The sequence below is a fragment of the Artemia sp. Qi Xiang Cuo genome, chromosome 1 (assembly GCF_049724085.1).
Source record: "Artemia sp. Qi Xiang Cuo chromosome 1, ASM4972408v1, whole genome shotgun sequence".
In the NCBI taxonomy this organism is placed as follows: domain Eukaryota; kingdom Metazoa; phylum Arthropoda; class Branchiopoda; order Anostraca; family Artemiidae; genus Artemia; species Artemia sp. Qi Xiang Cuo.
In genome coordinates, this window is record NC_142794.1 from 24,255,195 (window position 1) to 24,270,259 (window position 15,065).

Consider the following 15,065-nt stretch of genomic DNA (forward strand, 5'->3'; position numbering starts at 1 on the left):
AATCACTGTTATATGATTTCTCAACAACTTTTTTTTCATTTCGGCAGAGTCAGAGGCAACGCTATAACGTTACCTATAGTAAAGGCCATACGGCTCCAATGTTTTATTATTATTTATTTATTTATTATTTTGTTTTTCCCCAGAGGCACTTCATATGGAAGGGGTCGTCTTAGAAACTTCATTGGGGGCTCATTCGATTGGAAATCGAGAGTTCTAGTACCCTTTTTAACAGTCGAAAGTGATTGGACGGCAACTAGCCCCCCCCCCCACGCCCATCATTCCCTCAAACACATCCAATCAAAATTTTGAGATAGCCATTTTTTCACCGTATTTGATTTTGAGATAGAAAATATATTTTTGAGCAGGACACTCCCCCACAACCCTCAGGGCAAGGGTGTTAAGTTATGCCCTGGGGAAATATAAGGTTTTATAGAAGGCGTTGTCGTAGAAACTTCAAAACAGGATCATTTGATTGGAAATTCAAAGGGCTAGTTCCCTTTTTAATAGTCGAAAGTGATTGGAGGGCAACTAGCCCCCCCCCACGCCCATCAGTTCCCCAAACACATCCAATCAAAATTTTGAGATAGCCATTTTGTTCAGCGTAGTTGATTTTCAGATAGAAAATATGTTTTTTGAGGAGGACACTCCCCCACAACCGTCAGGGCAAGGGTATTAAGTTATGCCCTGGGGGCATATTAGGTTTTTATACAAGGCGTTGTCGTAAAAACTTCAAAAAAGGCTCACTCGATTGTAAATTCAAGGGCTAGTGCTCTTTTTAATAGTCGAAAGTGATAGGAGGGCAACTAGCCTCCCCCCACGCCCATCATTCCCCCAAACACATCCAATCAAAATTTTGAGATAGCTATTTGTTCAGCGTAGTTAATTTTCAGATAGAAAATATGTTTTCGAGGAGGACACTCCCGCACAACCCTCAAGGCAAATGTTTTAAGTTATACGCTTGGGGCATATAAGGTTTTTATAGAAGGTGTTGTCGTAGAAACTTCAAGAAAGGCTCGTTCGATTGGAAATTCAAAGAGCTAGTGCCCTTTTTAATAGTAGAAAGCAATTTGAGTGAAACTAACCCCCCTCTCACGCCCACCTTTTCCCCAAATACATCCAATCAAAATTTTGAGACAGTGATTTTATTAAACGTAGTTTTAAGCTCTGGACATTAGGTCTTTGAGAATGACAACCCTCCACAGCCCTCAGGGCAAGGGTTATAAGTTATGCCCTGGGGGCATATAAGGTTTTGATAGAAAGCGCTGTCGTAGAAACTTCAGAAAGGGCTCATTCGATTGGAAATTTAAATGGCTAGTTCTTTTTTTAATACTTGAAAGTGATTCTAAGGCTACTGACACCCCTTCCACGCCCACCATTTCCCCAAACGTATCCAATCAAAATTTAGTGTAGCCATTTTTTTCATCGTAGTTGAATGTTCTAGAAATTCTACCTTCGAGCAGGACACTCCCCCCACAACTTTTAGGGCAAAGGGTATAAGTTATGCCGTGGGGGTATATATCGTTCTTATGAAAAACCTTTTCATGCTAACTTCAGAGATTGCTTGAAAACTGAAAGTTTTAATTCAATTTTAAAGCGTAAAAGGCTGTTGGAAGGTATCTGGCCCCCCCCCCCAACAACATTTTTTTCCCAAATGCATCCAATAAAAATCTTAAGATAGCTATTTTGGTAAAAATAGTTCAAAGATCATATAACAAAAAGTCCAGTGTTGACACAACCCAGCAGGGCCCGGGGGCAGACGTAATAAGTTATGCCCCGGGGGCATATGTGGGTCTTATAGAAGGGATGCTCGTATTAACTTCAAAGAGGGATCATTTTATTGGAAATTGAAAATTCTAGTTCACTTTTTAAAAGTCAAAAGAGATTGGAGGGCCTCCCCCCCCCCCCCTTCCATGCCTCCTTTTTCCTCAAACCCATCCGATAAGAACTTTGAGATAGCTTTTTTTAAATAGTTCAAAGACCATATAACGAAAACTCAGGGGTCGAAACAGCCCCCCCCAGGGCCCGAGGGCAGGTGTTGTAAGTTATGCCCTGGGGGAATATATGGTTCCTATTGAAGAGTCAAAAGAGATTGGAGGCCAACTAGCCACCCCCCCCCACGCCATTTTTTCCCCAAATGCATCCAATAAAAATTTTGAGATATCCATTAAGTTAAAAATTTCTCAAAAGTCAGATAACAAAAACTCAGGTGTCGTCACAACCCCCCAGGGCCTGGGGTTGCGTTGTAAGTTATACCCTGGGGCATATATCGTTCGTACGAAAGGGATGCTCGTATAAACTTCAGAAAGGGCTCATTTGAATGGACATTGAAAATTTGAGCTCACTTTTTAATAGCCAAAAGAGATCCGAGGGCAGCTAGCCCCCCCCCCCCAAAGTCTTCTTCTTCAGAACCCATCTGATGAAAATTCTGAGATAGATATATTGTTAAAAATAGTTCAAAGGTCGGATAAGAAAAAATCCGGTGTCAATAGAAACCCCCAGGGCACAGGGGAAGGCGTTCTAAGTTATTCCCTAAAAGCATGTATGGTTCTTATGAAAGGAATGCTCGTATAATCTTCATAGAGGGCTCAGTTGATTAGAAATTGAAAGTTCTAATTCACTTTTTAAGAGTCAAGAGAGTTAAACTAGCCCCCCCACGCTGTTTTTCCCCAAACCCGTCCGCTACAAATTTTGAGATAGCATTTTTCTCGTATATTTTCAAAAATTCGATAAAGGAAACTCCCCCAAGAGCCCGGGGGATAGGTCTTGTAAGTGTTGTCCTGGGGGCGTATATGGTTTTTATGAAAGGGATGCTCGTATAAACTTCAGAGGGGACTCATTTGATTGGAAATTGAAAGTTCTAGTCTAATTTTTAAGAGTCAAAAGATATCCGAGGGTAACTCGCCTCCCCCAACACACCCTTTTTTCCCCAAGGCCATCCGATAAAACTTTTATAATAGCCATTTCATTAAAGATAGTTCAAAGGTCAGATAAGAAAATTCCTGTGTCGACAAAACCCGCCAGGACCCGGAGGCAGGCGTTATGAGTAATGCTCTTGGGGCATTTATAGTTCTTATGGATGAAATTGAAATTGAATTTTGATATGAAATTGAAAGTTCTTGTTTACTTTTTAAGAGTCAAAAGAGATCGGAGGGCAACTAGCCCTACCCCTCCTCCACGCCCTAAATGCATAAGATAAAAGTTTTAAGATTGACATTTTTTAAAAATGGTTCGAAGTTCTGATAACAAAAATTCCGGTCTGGACACAGACCCCCAGGGCCCGGAGGTAGGCGTTGTGAGTTATGCCCTGGGGACATATATGGTTGTTATGGAAGGGATGCTCGTTTAAAATTCCTAGAAGGTTCATTTGATTGGAAATTGAAAGTTGTAATTCACTTTTTAAGAGTCAAAAGTGATTAGAGGGCCGCTAGCCCTCCCCCCCACACTCTATTTTTTTCCTGAGGCACCTCATATAGAAGGTGTCGTCGAATAAACTTCAAAGGGGGCTCATTCGATTATAAATCGAGAGTTCTAGTACCATTTTTAAGAGTCAAAAGTTATCAGAGGGCATCTGGCCCCCCAAGCCCTTTTTCCCCAAATACATCTGATAAGAAAGTTGAGGTAGCCATTTTGTTAAAAATAGTTGAAGATCATACAACAGAAACTCCTTTACGTATGGTCATTTCGTTGAAAATAGTTCAAAGATCAGATAAGAAAAACTCCTGTGTCGACATAACCCCCCCCCCGCCCCAGGGCCGGGGCAGGCGTTGTAAGTATTTCTCCGGGGGCATATATGGTTCTTACGGAAGATATGCTCGTATAAACTTCAGAGAGGGTTCATTTGAATGGAAATTAAAAGTTGTAGTTCATTTTCACAGAGTGAAAAAAGATCAGAGGGCAATTAGCCCCTCCTGCCCTCCACGCCTTTGGGCGTATCGGATGGATAAACCCATCCTATAAAAATTTCAGGAGATGATTTTGTTAAAAATAGTTCAACCATCAAATATTAAAATTCCGAGGTCGACACAAACCCCCAGGGCCCAGGAACAGGCATTGTAAGTTATACTCTGGGGATATATATGGTTTCTATAGAAGGGATACTCATATAAACTTCAGAGAGAGGTCATTTGATTCAAAATAGAAAGTTCTAGTTCACTTTTAAAGAGTCAAAAGAGACCAAAGCTTAATCTATTCCCCCCACACCCTTCTTCCCCAAACCCATCCGATAAAATTTTGAGATCGCAATTTTGTTAAAAATAGTTCAAACATAAGATAATAAAAACTCCGAGGTTGACACAAACCCATTTTTTCACTTTGATATTGTTACTTTGATATCAGTTTTGATACTTTGATGAATATTTGTTTTTTTTTAAGTTTGATTTTGAAATAAAGAATTTCCAAAAACTTGAAATTTTTTGCAATCAAAAACGAACAAAAATTTATTAAAAGAAAACTTTCCGAAAAATAAGGTTTTCAAACAAAAGAAGAGGCCTTTCTAAACTTACGCTCAATAGATACAAATAACTTTTAAAATTCAAACTCAAAACAACCAGAAATTACTATTAAAGAATAAATGAAACCCAAAACGAACAGAAATTAAATAAACAATCATAGCAAAAACATACAACAAGTAATAATATAAATGAATGAATAGATCTTAAAGCGAGTAATGCTTAGATTGCATATGAATATCAAGCTTAAAACGAAAAAAAAAATTCTTATTGAAGTATAAATGAAACTTAAAACGAACAGAAATTAAATAAACAGTGAATGCAATTAAAGATACAATAGATATTAATGTGAATTAATAAATAAATCTTAAAACGAGTAAAACTTACATTGAATATGCAAATCAAGGTTGAAACGAACAAAAATCACCACAAACAAGAGTTTGGATATGACATCCTTCTCTCACTGTAAAAGTCTAAAACCTACTGCGTCTTTGGCGCTTTACTGAAAACTATATGCGTCTTTAACAGTCTTGGAAAGTATAAACAACATCAAATTGAATACCGTATTTGATGTATAATGATATTAATTGTTGAAAGATCCATCAGTTCAAGAATTTATTTCACTGTAATTGTATTTTATTTTCAATGCTGTAAGAACCGGAAAAGAAAATATTTATAATATAATACGTTTTCAATTAAGCGCCAATGACGCAGTAGGCTTTTGGTTTTTATTTACAGTTAGGAAAGGAGGCAGTATCCAAGCACTTGTTTGTAGGGAAACTATATTCGTCTTTAACAACTTTAAAAAGAGCTAATAAATTAAACTGAATATTTGATGAATAATGACATTAATTGCTGAAAGATCATTAGTTCAAAATTTTACTATAATTTTAATGTTTATTTTCAATATTAAGTACAAAAGAAAATATTTGCCATAAAATTGGTTTTTAGTAAAGCGCCAATAACGCAATAGGTTTTAGACTCTTACAGTGAGAGAACGAGGTCATACCCAAACTCTTGTTTGTAGTGATTTTTGTTTGTTTCAAGCTTTATTTGCATTTTCAATTTAAGTTTCACTCGTTTTAAGATTTATTTATTTATTTATATTAATATCTTTTGTATGTTTGTTTGCATTGGTTGTTTTTTTAATTTCTGTTCCTTTTGATTTTCATTTATACTTAAATAGGAAAATATTTTTTTTTTCGTTGATATTCAGATTCAATCTAAGCATTACTCGCTTTAAGATCTATTTATTCATTTATATTATTACTTGTTGTATGTTTTTGCTATGATTTTTTTATTTAATTTCTGTTCGTTTTGGGTTTCATTTATTCTTTAATAGTAATTTCTGGTCATTTTGAGTTTTAATTTTAAAAGGTATTTGTATCTGCTGAGCTTAAGTTTAAAATGGCCTGTACTTTTCTTTGAAAAACTTATTTTTCGGAAAGTTTCTTTAATTTATTTAAGAAATGAAGCTATCTGGGTAAGAAAATAAATAAATAAGTTTTAATCTGACTTTCGCCCAATGCCCCCAAATAATTACATTTTTTTTGTTTTTTTTTCTAGATCGGTGTAGACTTTTTGGGGAACTACCAAGGCCAGCGAAAATAAGATTTGATTATTTGAATTGGTTAAGCTGAAACATATACAACCATATATATATATATATATATATATATATATATATATATATATATATATATATATATATATATATATATATATATATATATATATATATATATATATATATATATATATATATATATATATATATATATATATATATATATATATATATATATATATATATATATATATATATATATATATATATGTATCTTAAAAAAATTAAGGAATTAATTTTTAACGCAAAATACCTCTTTATTCAGTTAAACAGATTTTGGTTGTAGCGAACACAAAAGCTAAAAAAGAAACGCAGTTAAAACGCATCAGTCAAAACACATGGCAACAAAGAGCGTAAGACCGTTTAGCTTTCCTTTGCAGGTTTAGATGTTTTCGGAATAAACAGAATGTTAACGCAGTGAAATTACGGACGAAAACAGTAGTCAAATTTAATTAATTACTTTCGCTTGTTTGTTTACACAGTTCACCGCGACAACACTGACAAAAGTGTGATACTGGGCTGGAAATTCCCTAATTTTGAAGTAACATACACAACAGTTTTAGAAAATTATGGTTTTCAGTTATGAGTATACCTTAAATAGGTCTAGGGTAGGGGACTAAAAGGATTTTTTAGATATATTTAGATATCTAATCATATATATATATAAAAAAAAAAGATTTAACACTGAAACTACATTCAGCATAATATTTTGAATTAATGTTCTCAGTACTTCATATTTGAATTTTTGTTAGTATCGATAAAATTGGTCCTATAGGGCTTTGGAGACCTCCATCGTGTACTTTTTCTTCGGCACTAATGGGTTAAGCACTTTTAAAAATTAGGTCAAAGAAATGATAATTGTTCTCTCTCTCTCAAATCAATTCCCCAATGGGGAGCATACACCCAGTAGTGGTAGCCGAGGGAAGTATGCTCCTAAATGGAAATTCTTTGGACCAGGCCCCTGACTTCCAAATCTCATGAAGTATACTATTAGTACTAAAAACAGATTAAAGCACCAAGCCACTTGAGGTTAACATATTTGTCAAGCTCATCCTCCAATCTAATGACTCCCTCATAGTGTCAATAAGCTAGAATTTTTATCTTGTGTTCTTTGAATTGAAATGTTTTCCCTGGACAAAAAAAGAAAAAGAAAGAAAAAACAAAAATACATTCTAAATAGACACTCTTTCTGAAAAAAATACTCTGTAACAAATCTTCTGAAAAAAATTGATTGCCATTACTCTGGCTCAAACAATCAACAAAAAAAATTAAAGATCAATGTTAAAACTTAGAATGGGCAGAAATTGACTCATATGTTGCGTCTAAAAATACATTATTTGCTTGTCAATAAAACAAAATAAAAGAAATAATAAACAGTTTTATTTATTTTTATCAAAATTGACAAGTACAAATAACAAAGTCTTTCTGAGCATTTTTGACTCTTTCACACAGGAGTCACAAGTTTCATGGAATTTATTCGCTTTGGTTTACTAGCATAAAACGTTCGAGAATCACTTGTTCTAGAATCACTATAAAATTCGGTGTTCACGTCCGCAGCAGTCAATATTGTCGACACGGTTTCATCCCGAGGAAACCTACGTGGAAGAGTTCTTGCCTCTTGTCGACAACCAGGACAGGAGCTGGATGCAGAAACACCTTTAATTGGCACATCAATAGAAACTGAGCGTGGTGGTGGTGCCGCCACTGAATGTCTTTGGGTGTTAAAGGGATGAACAATGCATCGACGTTGGGTTCTTACTGATTCAGGAAGGGGCGGAAGGCTCGAGTCTAGGTGATATTCAGTGTCAGTTCTCATGTTTGAGCCCAAACTATGACGTCGAGGTGTGGTATGATTAGATGTCACATGGTTGGGTGATAGCGAGAAGCTTGCAATAGGGATTCGGATTCCTTGATTACTAATATCAATAGGGCCTTGTACTAGAGCCATGCTGAACCTGCAAGAATATAATGCATATAACTCCCTTTCTATACACTAAAAATTTATGCCTCGATTAATCTGAAAACTGTCATGATGTAAGTTGGTCAGGGATTTCCGCAATGTGTAAATGAGCCATGAAAATATTGTCAAATCCGCTTGGGATCACCTTTGCGCGGTTTTCCACATCTTTAAATTTTCAAACATGAAAAGTTGGCTCTAGTCCTATTTATCAACTATAAAAAAAAAGTAATATTGATCTTACTTAGGCAGTGCTGATTCTACGCAGAACTTTCACTCTTGTCAACTTTCCAGCTCCCCCTCCCGTTTAAAACCCGCTAAAACGCAAATGACGCTTACTGTATAAAATGTGAATTCGTTCCATAGTTTACTTTCTTCTCATTTTTTTTAGTAGTCTTTGGTCATAGCGTAAAAAAGAATGAAAAAAGAAAAGAGAAAAAGCCGTCCGAACTTTTTTTTTTCTTTTGAGAAAACGGAAAAAAGGGACAGCAATACTCATCTGCATTGAGAGTTTTTCATCCATTTTTACCACAAAATGGACTATTTGGATTATTACAGTGCTTTCGTATACTTGAAACTTTTCTTTTCTCTGAAAATACTGAACAGAATACCGCGAACAAAGGTCGCAGCTATTGATGACCCAATGATAAATACAACTAGTAGTCGATCAGACACTAATGCCCGTGCCACATTTTAGTCAAACCTGTGGATAAAATCAAAATTACGCACGAATATAGCGCCATTTACGTTCACCGTTCGTAATTTCTCGAGGTGAACACTGTTCAAGTTTCAAACATAAATTTCTTGACTGACCAATCAGAGTCAAGGTTTAAGGCATAATTTTTAAAACTAGAAAAGATGGAAACTTAGAACAGCGGTTTTTCTATCTCGCAGAGGAATTTGACAAAAGTTAAGAAGACTTAGTATCAGTAGAGAACAGTTGGACACAAATTACTGTTGGTGCAAACTCATTAAACTAATTTCTGGCAATTTAAATTTTTTGGCTTCTTAAATACAAGTGTGACGCAAAATCAAGAAAATTGCCTTGTCATTCATGATATTTGGCTTTCTTTATCGATAGATGTGACTATGATGTGGCACGGGCATAACTCTTTCAAGACTTGATTCGGAAACGCGCGTTTCTGAATCTAAAAACTTAGGGATGGAAAAATGAAAGAAAAAAGGATATCGATGCTTTTCCACATTGACAGTTTTCCTTCCCATTTTTTTTAATTTCTTCTTTATAAAAGTGTTACTTTTGCTAAAAAGTTTCACAATAGTGTCACGTTTCCCGAAAAGTGCCACTTAAAAAAAAAGTGCCAAAGGTAGCATGAAAGTGTCACCCGTGGCAACACTGCTCATAATACAATCAACGAATAAATAACCCTATGGGGTGTGAATCTATTTGCGAGCGGGTTACAAATGGGGGTGTTTCAAATTCACCTGTTCTGTGTCTCCACTGTGGGAAACTATAAGTAGTTAAAAATTTCCTCCGATATATAATGAAATCTTTTTCTCCATGATTTGCTAGGAATTCCGGTACTTGTTCATTATACGGGCCCACGAAAGAAGTCAAGTTTGGTTAATGCTAATGAAATAAAATAGGATGAATATATAAAGGTTTAGAAACAAATTTGGGCTATGTATTTGCACATTAGGGGGTGGGGGTAAAGCATAGCATTATTAAATACGTAACCTAACCTAAGCTAGGTACCTCCCCCCCCTAAACCCCGAAAAACAACAGTTTAAATATTGTAAACGCAATGAAAACCACGCTTTGCATTCCATTTCTCTATTGCAAAAACCCGCTTGACGGGTATCTATTAGTATTTCCTTGTACAATATATAGCGGTGGACCCTCATAATGCACAAGTACCGGAATTCCCGCTAGAGCCTTTCTGTGTGAGGTCACTAACGGCTCAACAACACATTCTATGATGTTGTGTGGTACTTACCGTGAGCATTTACTGTATGGAGGAACTTACACGCACTGGCATTTTTGGAGTGAATTGGTGGGAAGTAAGATCATATTTAGAACTTGGAATTATAATTTAAGTTTTTAGTATTTTTTTATCACCTGAAACTGTGTATTGTTTGAAATCATACCCATTTGTTACTGTTTAGATAATATCGTAAAACATAGTCAACTTCAATACAGTAGTGCTCTTTGAGATAATTTTCTCCCCAAAGCTCAACAACGCTTATTTTTGACTGGGGAAAAGCTTAGAAGATATATACGAAAATGCGGCATTAATTAGAATGCGGCATTAATTGCTGTGATTAGACGCACAATACCTTCAAACAGTGTTTAAGGTAGAAGCGCAAAGGTTGATCGATGTTACTGATTATGTGGTTTATATTTATATTTATATTTATATTATATTATATTTATATTATATTTATATTTATATTATATTTATATATATATTTATAGTTATATTTATTATGTGGTAAAATGATCACCTCCTAAAAAAAGTCTTGATGTAGGTGATACTTTTTTATTCTACATAGATGTAAACTGAAAATGACTAGTTTTAGATTTATTGTTATGCTACATTATTGGCAATTTATCATTCATTTTGCACAAGTCTTATATTTTTGATACGACGAGCGGGGGATTCAGTACCAGACGCTATCTACAAGCCAAAATTAGAAGCTAATTTTAACCACGGATATAGAGGACAGAGATCAATTTCTGCCAGAGAGGCCAGATTCCACAAGACTTCCCGATCAAATTTCACTATTACCCAGAATTACGCCAATTTTTCAAATAAGATTTTTAAAACTGAAGAATCAAAAAATAGAAAAACAAGGGACAACCTCTGTTGGTTTCTTAAGTCAAGGAGTTTAACTAATATTTTCTTAGTATTAAGAAATCTAGCTTCAGAACAAATATTAACGTCTATACTAATTGTAAAACCTCAGAAAATTCAATGCATTGCAAAACAGTACTTTAGTGACATTAATTAGCTCACTTGGAGAATGAGAGGTGACATAGATACTTGTAAATTAAGTGAATATCTCACGTGCTTCATTTTCTTTTCTCAACTGACTTCTTATTTTCTAATTTAGATAAAATATTCGGTAACGAATCCTGAAATGTTAAGGCATCCTGAACCTTCCAGTTTTATTATAAAAGGAAAGGAGACAACGATGGTAAGAATTTAAACGCACAAAAATTATTCAGTATATCAGAAGACTGTCATCCCTTCAACCCCTTGACATTCATGCTAGAATTTTACGAGGCATACATCTTTCATGAAAGCCATATCAAACTAAAAAATTTGTTGTTTAAAGCATACACGAATACATGTCCCCCATATATTATTTCTTTGTAAGGCGTTACGTGGTAAGTTTCAAACTGCTCATTTAATGGCGGATTCTGAGTACTTGTGGCCATTTTAAGGGAAGTTCAAGATAAGACGGAAGCTTATCACCATTTGAGCGATTCATGTACAACCTTGCACCCCCTTCTGGCATCGGATCAATACTTCATGAAAGTCCTTTAAATCATATAGGTTTAAACATCTACAATGAGTTATTTTGGGGGGCCACAATGCAATAAGTACAGCCCGGGGGCAAGAAGTTTAAATTATTTAAGCTAGAAACTGTAGGACATGGAAGAAAAACGAGGTAAATCACACCCAGTGAAAAAAGGGAAGATTGAAAACATCTTGGTCGAGACCTTTGGTCACCCTTCCTTCAGTGCAAGAAAAAGATTAAAAGATGTGTATGAAAGTTGTTTTGAAAAAAAAAACAGCAAATAAGAAACAAAAATTAAAACCGTTTTTTTCAGGTTTGTCCTCTTGACTTTCATGTATAATTTTACCCTTCTCTTCTGAAGGCTGATTTAACACCTGGGAAAACATCCGGAAAAATATCTGTAATCTGCAATTACAAGCACAAGTAAGTACCAAAATTTTCTAATAAGGATTCCTGACCTTGTCTATTAGAAATCTAAGATTGTATTGTTTTTAGTATTAATAAATTGATTGATTGATTGTATGTGGAAATTAATTTTTTCTAAATCAAAACAATTCAAAAACACATTTTATACGGTTCTGATATCACGCCATTTAGACGAAAGATCCCTGCAAAGATTTTTAACCAGTAAGAATCCAAGACAAAAAGTGGTGTACCCCTTGTAAAATCCCCTCCAATTTCCGGCTAACTTCATGCTTATAAAATGTTTTAATGCCTTCGAATCATGATCAATCTAGGATTTTCGACGGAATGGTCCTAAATTAAGCATATAAATATCTAAAATTACTGAGATTACGGTTCAATTATTCCCAGTCGAAACACTTTAAGTAAATGCTTAGAAAATTATATTTGATTTCTACAAAGATTGGCGCTTAGTGGCTCCTAAGCTTGTTGAAAGAAAATCTGAGGCTGATATTGCAATATAGAATTCAAAATCAGCACCGATTTACTAACCAACTTACACATAGTATTCGATTGTCCCCAAATTTGGTTTTTAAGGGTCATTGATAATGTTGATCACAATCCAAATGGTATCACGATACTCGATACACGATACTCTAATATTAATCAGGCCAAACTTTGTTGTATTCAGTAAAGCTGGTATAAAGAATTTCTAAGAAGGTTGATTACACATACATAAAAACTAATGGGCCAATACTACTAATATTAAAAAATACAAAAATAATTTTAACCAATAAATTAATAGAAATCAAATAAAACGAAAGGGTTTTCTATGAAAAGTAAATAGCTAAATTAAAACTAAAAACAAGCAAGTTAGCTTAAGCAAGATGTCACATCTCAATCAATCAGACTTCACTATTACTGACAAACGATGCACAAAGCCACAAGCACAAAACAACCAAAAAGTACACAAACACAAAGCCAGGCATGAAACACAAAGCCAGTCTGTTTCAGAATAAACAGAGATTTCCACCTTAATAGTGGTATTGCCAACCCCCAAAAACCCAAAAAGACCAGAGTTCATTTCCGCTAAAAACAAAATACATTTTCATGCATCGTTCTTTTTTAGTTAATGTATAACATCAAAACAATAAGATAGGGTAGTACGGGAACTTTCAAGAATCATTTTTTTTATAGCAGTATATTTACACTTTTTAATTTAGTTTTCATGGTTTAGTTTTTAGCAAATTTTCAAAACTGATTTCTTCCTTTTAAATGCATTCCTTTCAAATATAGAAAATCAGTATAAAGAACATAGTTTCGTTTTGGAACAAGAAAGGCAAAAATTGCTAGCTAGGTTTAAAAAAAGGTCAAAATATAATTGGTTGAAAAGAGAAAGCAAGAGAGATATACTTTGGGAAGAACAAAAGGAGATGGAGTAAGTGTTTAAATTTGGTGTATCTAAGTGTATTTGAAAAGATTCTTGGTCATTTTAAATTCTTGGTCAACATGCCTGAGACTCTAGGCAGGCATGCCTTTCCAAAAACTAACGAACAAGTATGTGTCCAATAAGAAAGTCATGCATACTCCAGCCATTTACCCGTGCCCCAGCCATTTAAACATTTGCCTCTCAATTACTTGGACTAATCTGTCTTGGCTTTTCTATGTCTACAATTAGCCATGTCTTGATGCAACCTATGAAGCCTACTGCAAAATACTTGATAACTTTAATTCAACATTGAATTGAAGTTATTAAGTATTTTGCAGTAGGTTGCATAGGTTGCATCAAGACATGGCTAATTGTAGACAGGGAAAAGCCAAGACAGATTAGTCCAAATAATTGAGAGGCAAATATTTAAATGGCTGGGGCACGGCCGAAGGCCTCGACCGAGTCCGTTGATTTTGAATTGAAATTATCAATTATTATGCAGTAGGTTCCATAGGTTGTAAGACATGGCTAATTGTAGACAAGGGAAAGCCAAGACAGATAGTCCAAGTAATTGAGAGGCAAATGTTTAAATGGCTGGAACACGGGTAAATGGCGGGAGTATGCATGACTCTCTTATTGGACACATACTTGTTTGTTAGTTTTTGGAAAGGCATGCCTGCCTAGAGTCTCAGGCATGTTGACCAAGAATTCAAAATTGACATAAGACTGTTAGATTGCCTGTAATGAGAGGCAAACAAGGCAATAAAGTGTATTTGAAATTCTGTTCAAGAATGAAGGAAGATAACAAGACTAGAAATTGTCAAGTAAAAGTTCCGACAGCAGATACTTGACTTAATTATTTAGAGAGCATAGAAGGTGGGTTTGAAGTTCAATATTCAAAATAGTTTTCATATACATCTGATATTCATTAATTCCACAAAACAAGAGCCCCTTTGAAAACTTTTGGGTAGATCCCTCCTTCTAGACAATTTCTCTCAATTCTTAAAAGATATATATGCTACGATCTTTCTCTTTTTTGTTTTACTGTCATTCAACAGACACCAGACTTTGATGCCAGTTAATTTTAGTAGTTCTGTAATAATAGATGATGACGACGAAACACTAGTAAGAAATAGTCTTCATGACGACGCTGTGGTCAAATGTGTTGTCCAGTTTATTCTAATTTATTATTCATTTAAGAAAGCTTAAAGTCTAGATCACTATGCTTCAATTTCTCCCTAGTACCATTGTATCATTTTTTCCCTTTCTTATGCTTTATCCCAACTTCAAAAGAAAAGATTTTTCAAGGGAAATTACCGCAGGACGTGATTCAAGTAAATTGAGTCTCTTAGAGCCTAGAAGTATCTAAAGCTCTTTCCGCAAGTTGTTAGTCTTTCTTTGAAAGTAGCCTGTGGGGAGAAGTCTCGCGTATCGTCTCTGGAAAGATAAATAATGAGGAGATATTAATTGCTAAAATCATATACATCTCGCAGACCATCGTCTGGAATGATTGATGAGAAAGCAAAGATACTCTGTCAAGATTATATGACCAAGGGCGTAATCATTACGCATTATTGGGGTTACCAAAAAGTTAGTGGTAACGAACTGTAAGCAAGGAGCGACAAGGCTCAATAGTAACCGAAACTCTAATATCAGAGTTTTGATAACAAAAGATACATCAAAAGAATCAAGTTTTTATGTTGATTCAAAATACGTAAA

At 34.9% G+C, this 15,065-nt stretch overlaps 1 protein-coding gene across 1 annotated transcript in view; it reads right to left on the bottom strand.

Moving 5' to 3' along the window:
• Positions 1-7,514: 7,514 nt before the first annotated feature.
• The window catches only part of LOC148956133 (uncharacterized), a 99,088-nt gene continuing 91,537 nt past the window's right edge, over positions 7,515-15,065 (bottom strand). The window contains exon 5 of the mRNA XM_089089377.1: positions 7,515-8,030. Coding sequence (XP_088945503.1) covers positions 7,520-8,030 — 511 coding nt within the window. The 3' untranslated portion in view covers positions 7,515-7,519. The remainder of the gene's footprint in view (positions 8,031-15,065) is intronic.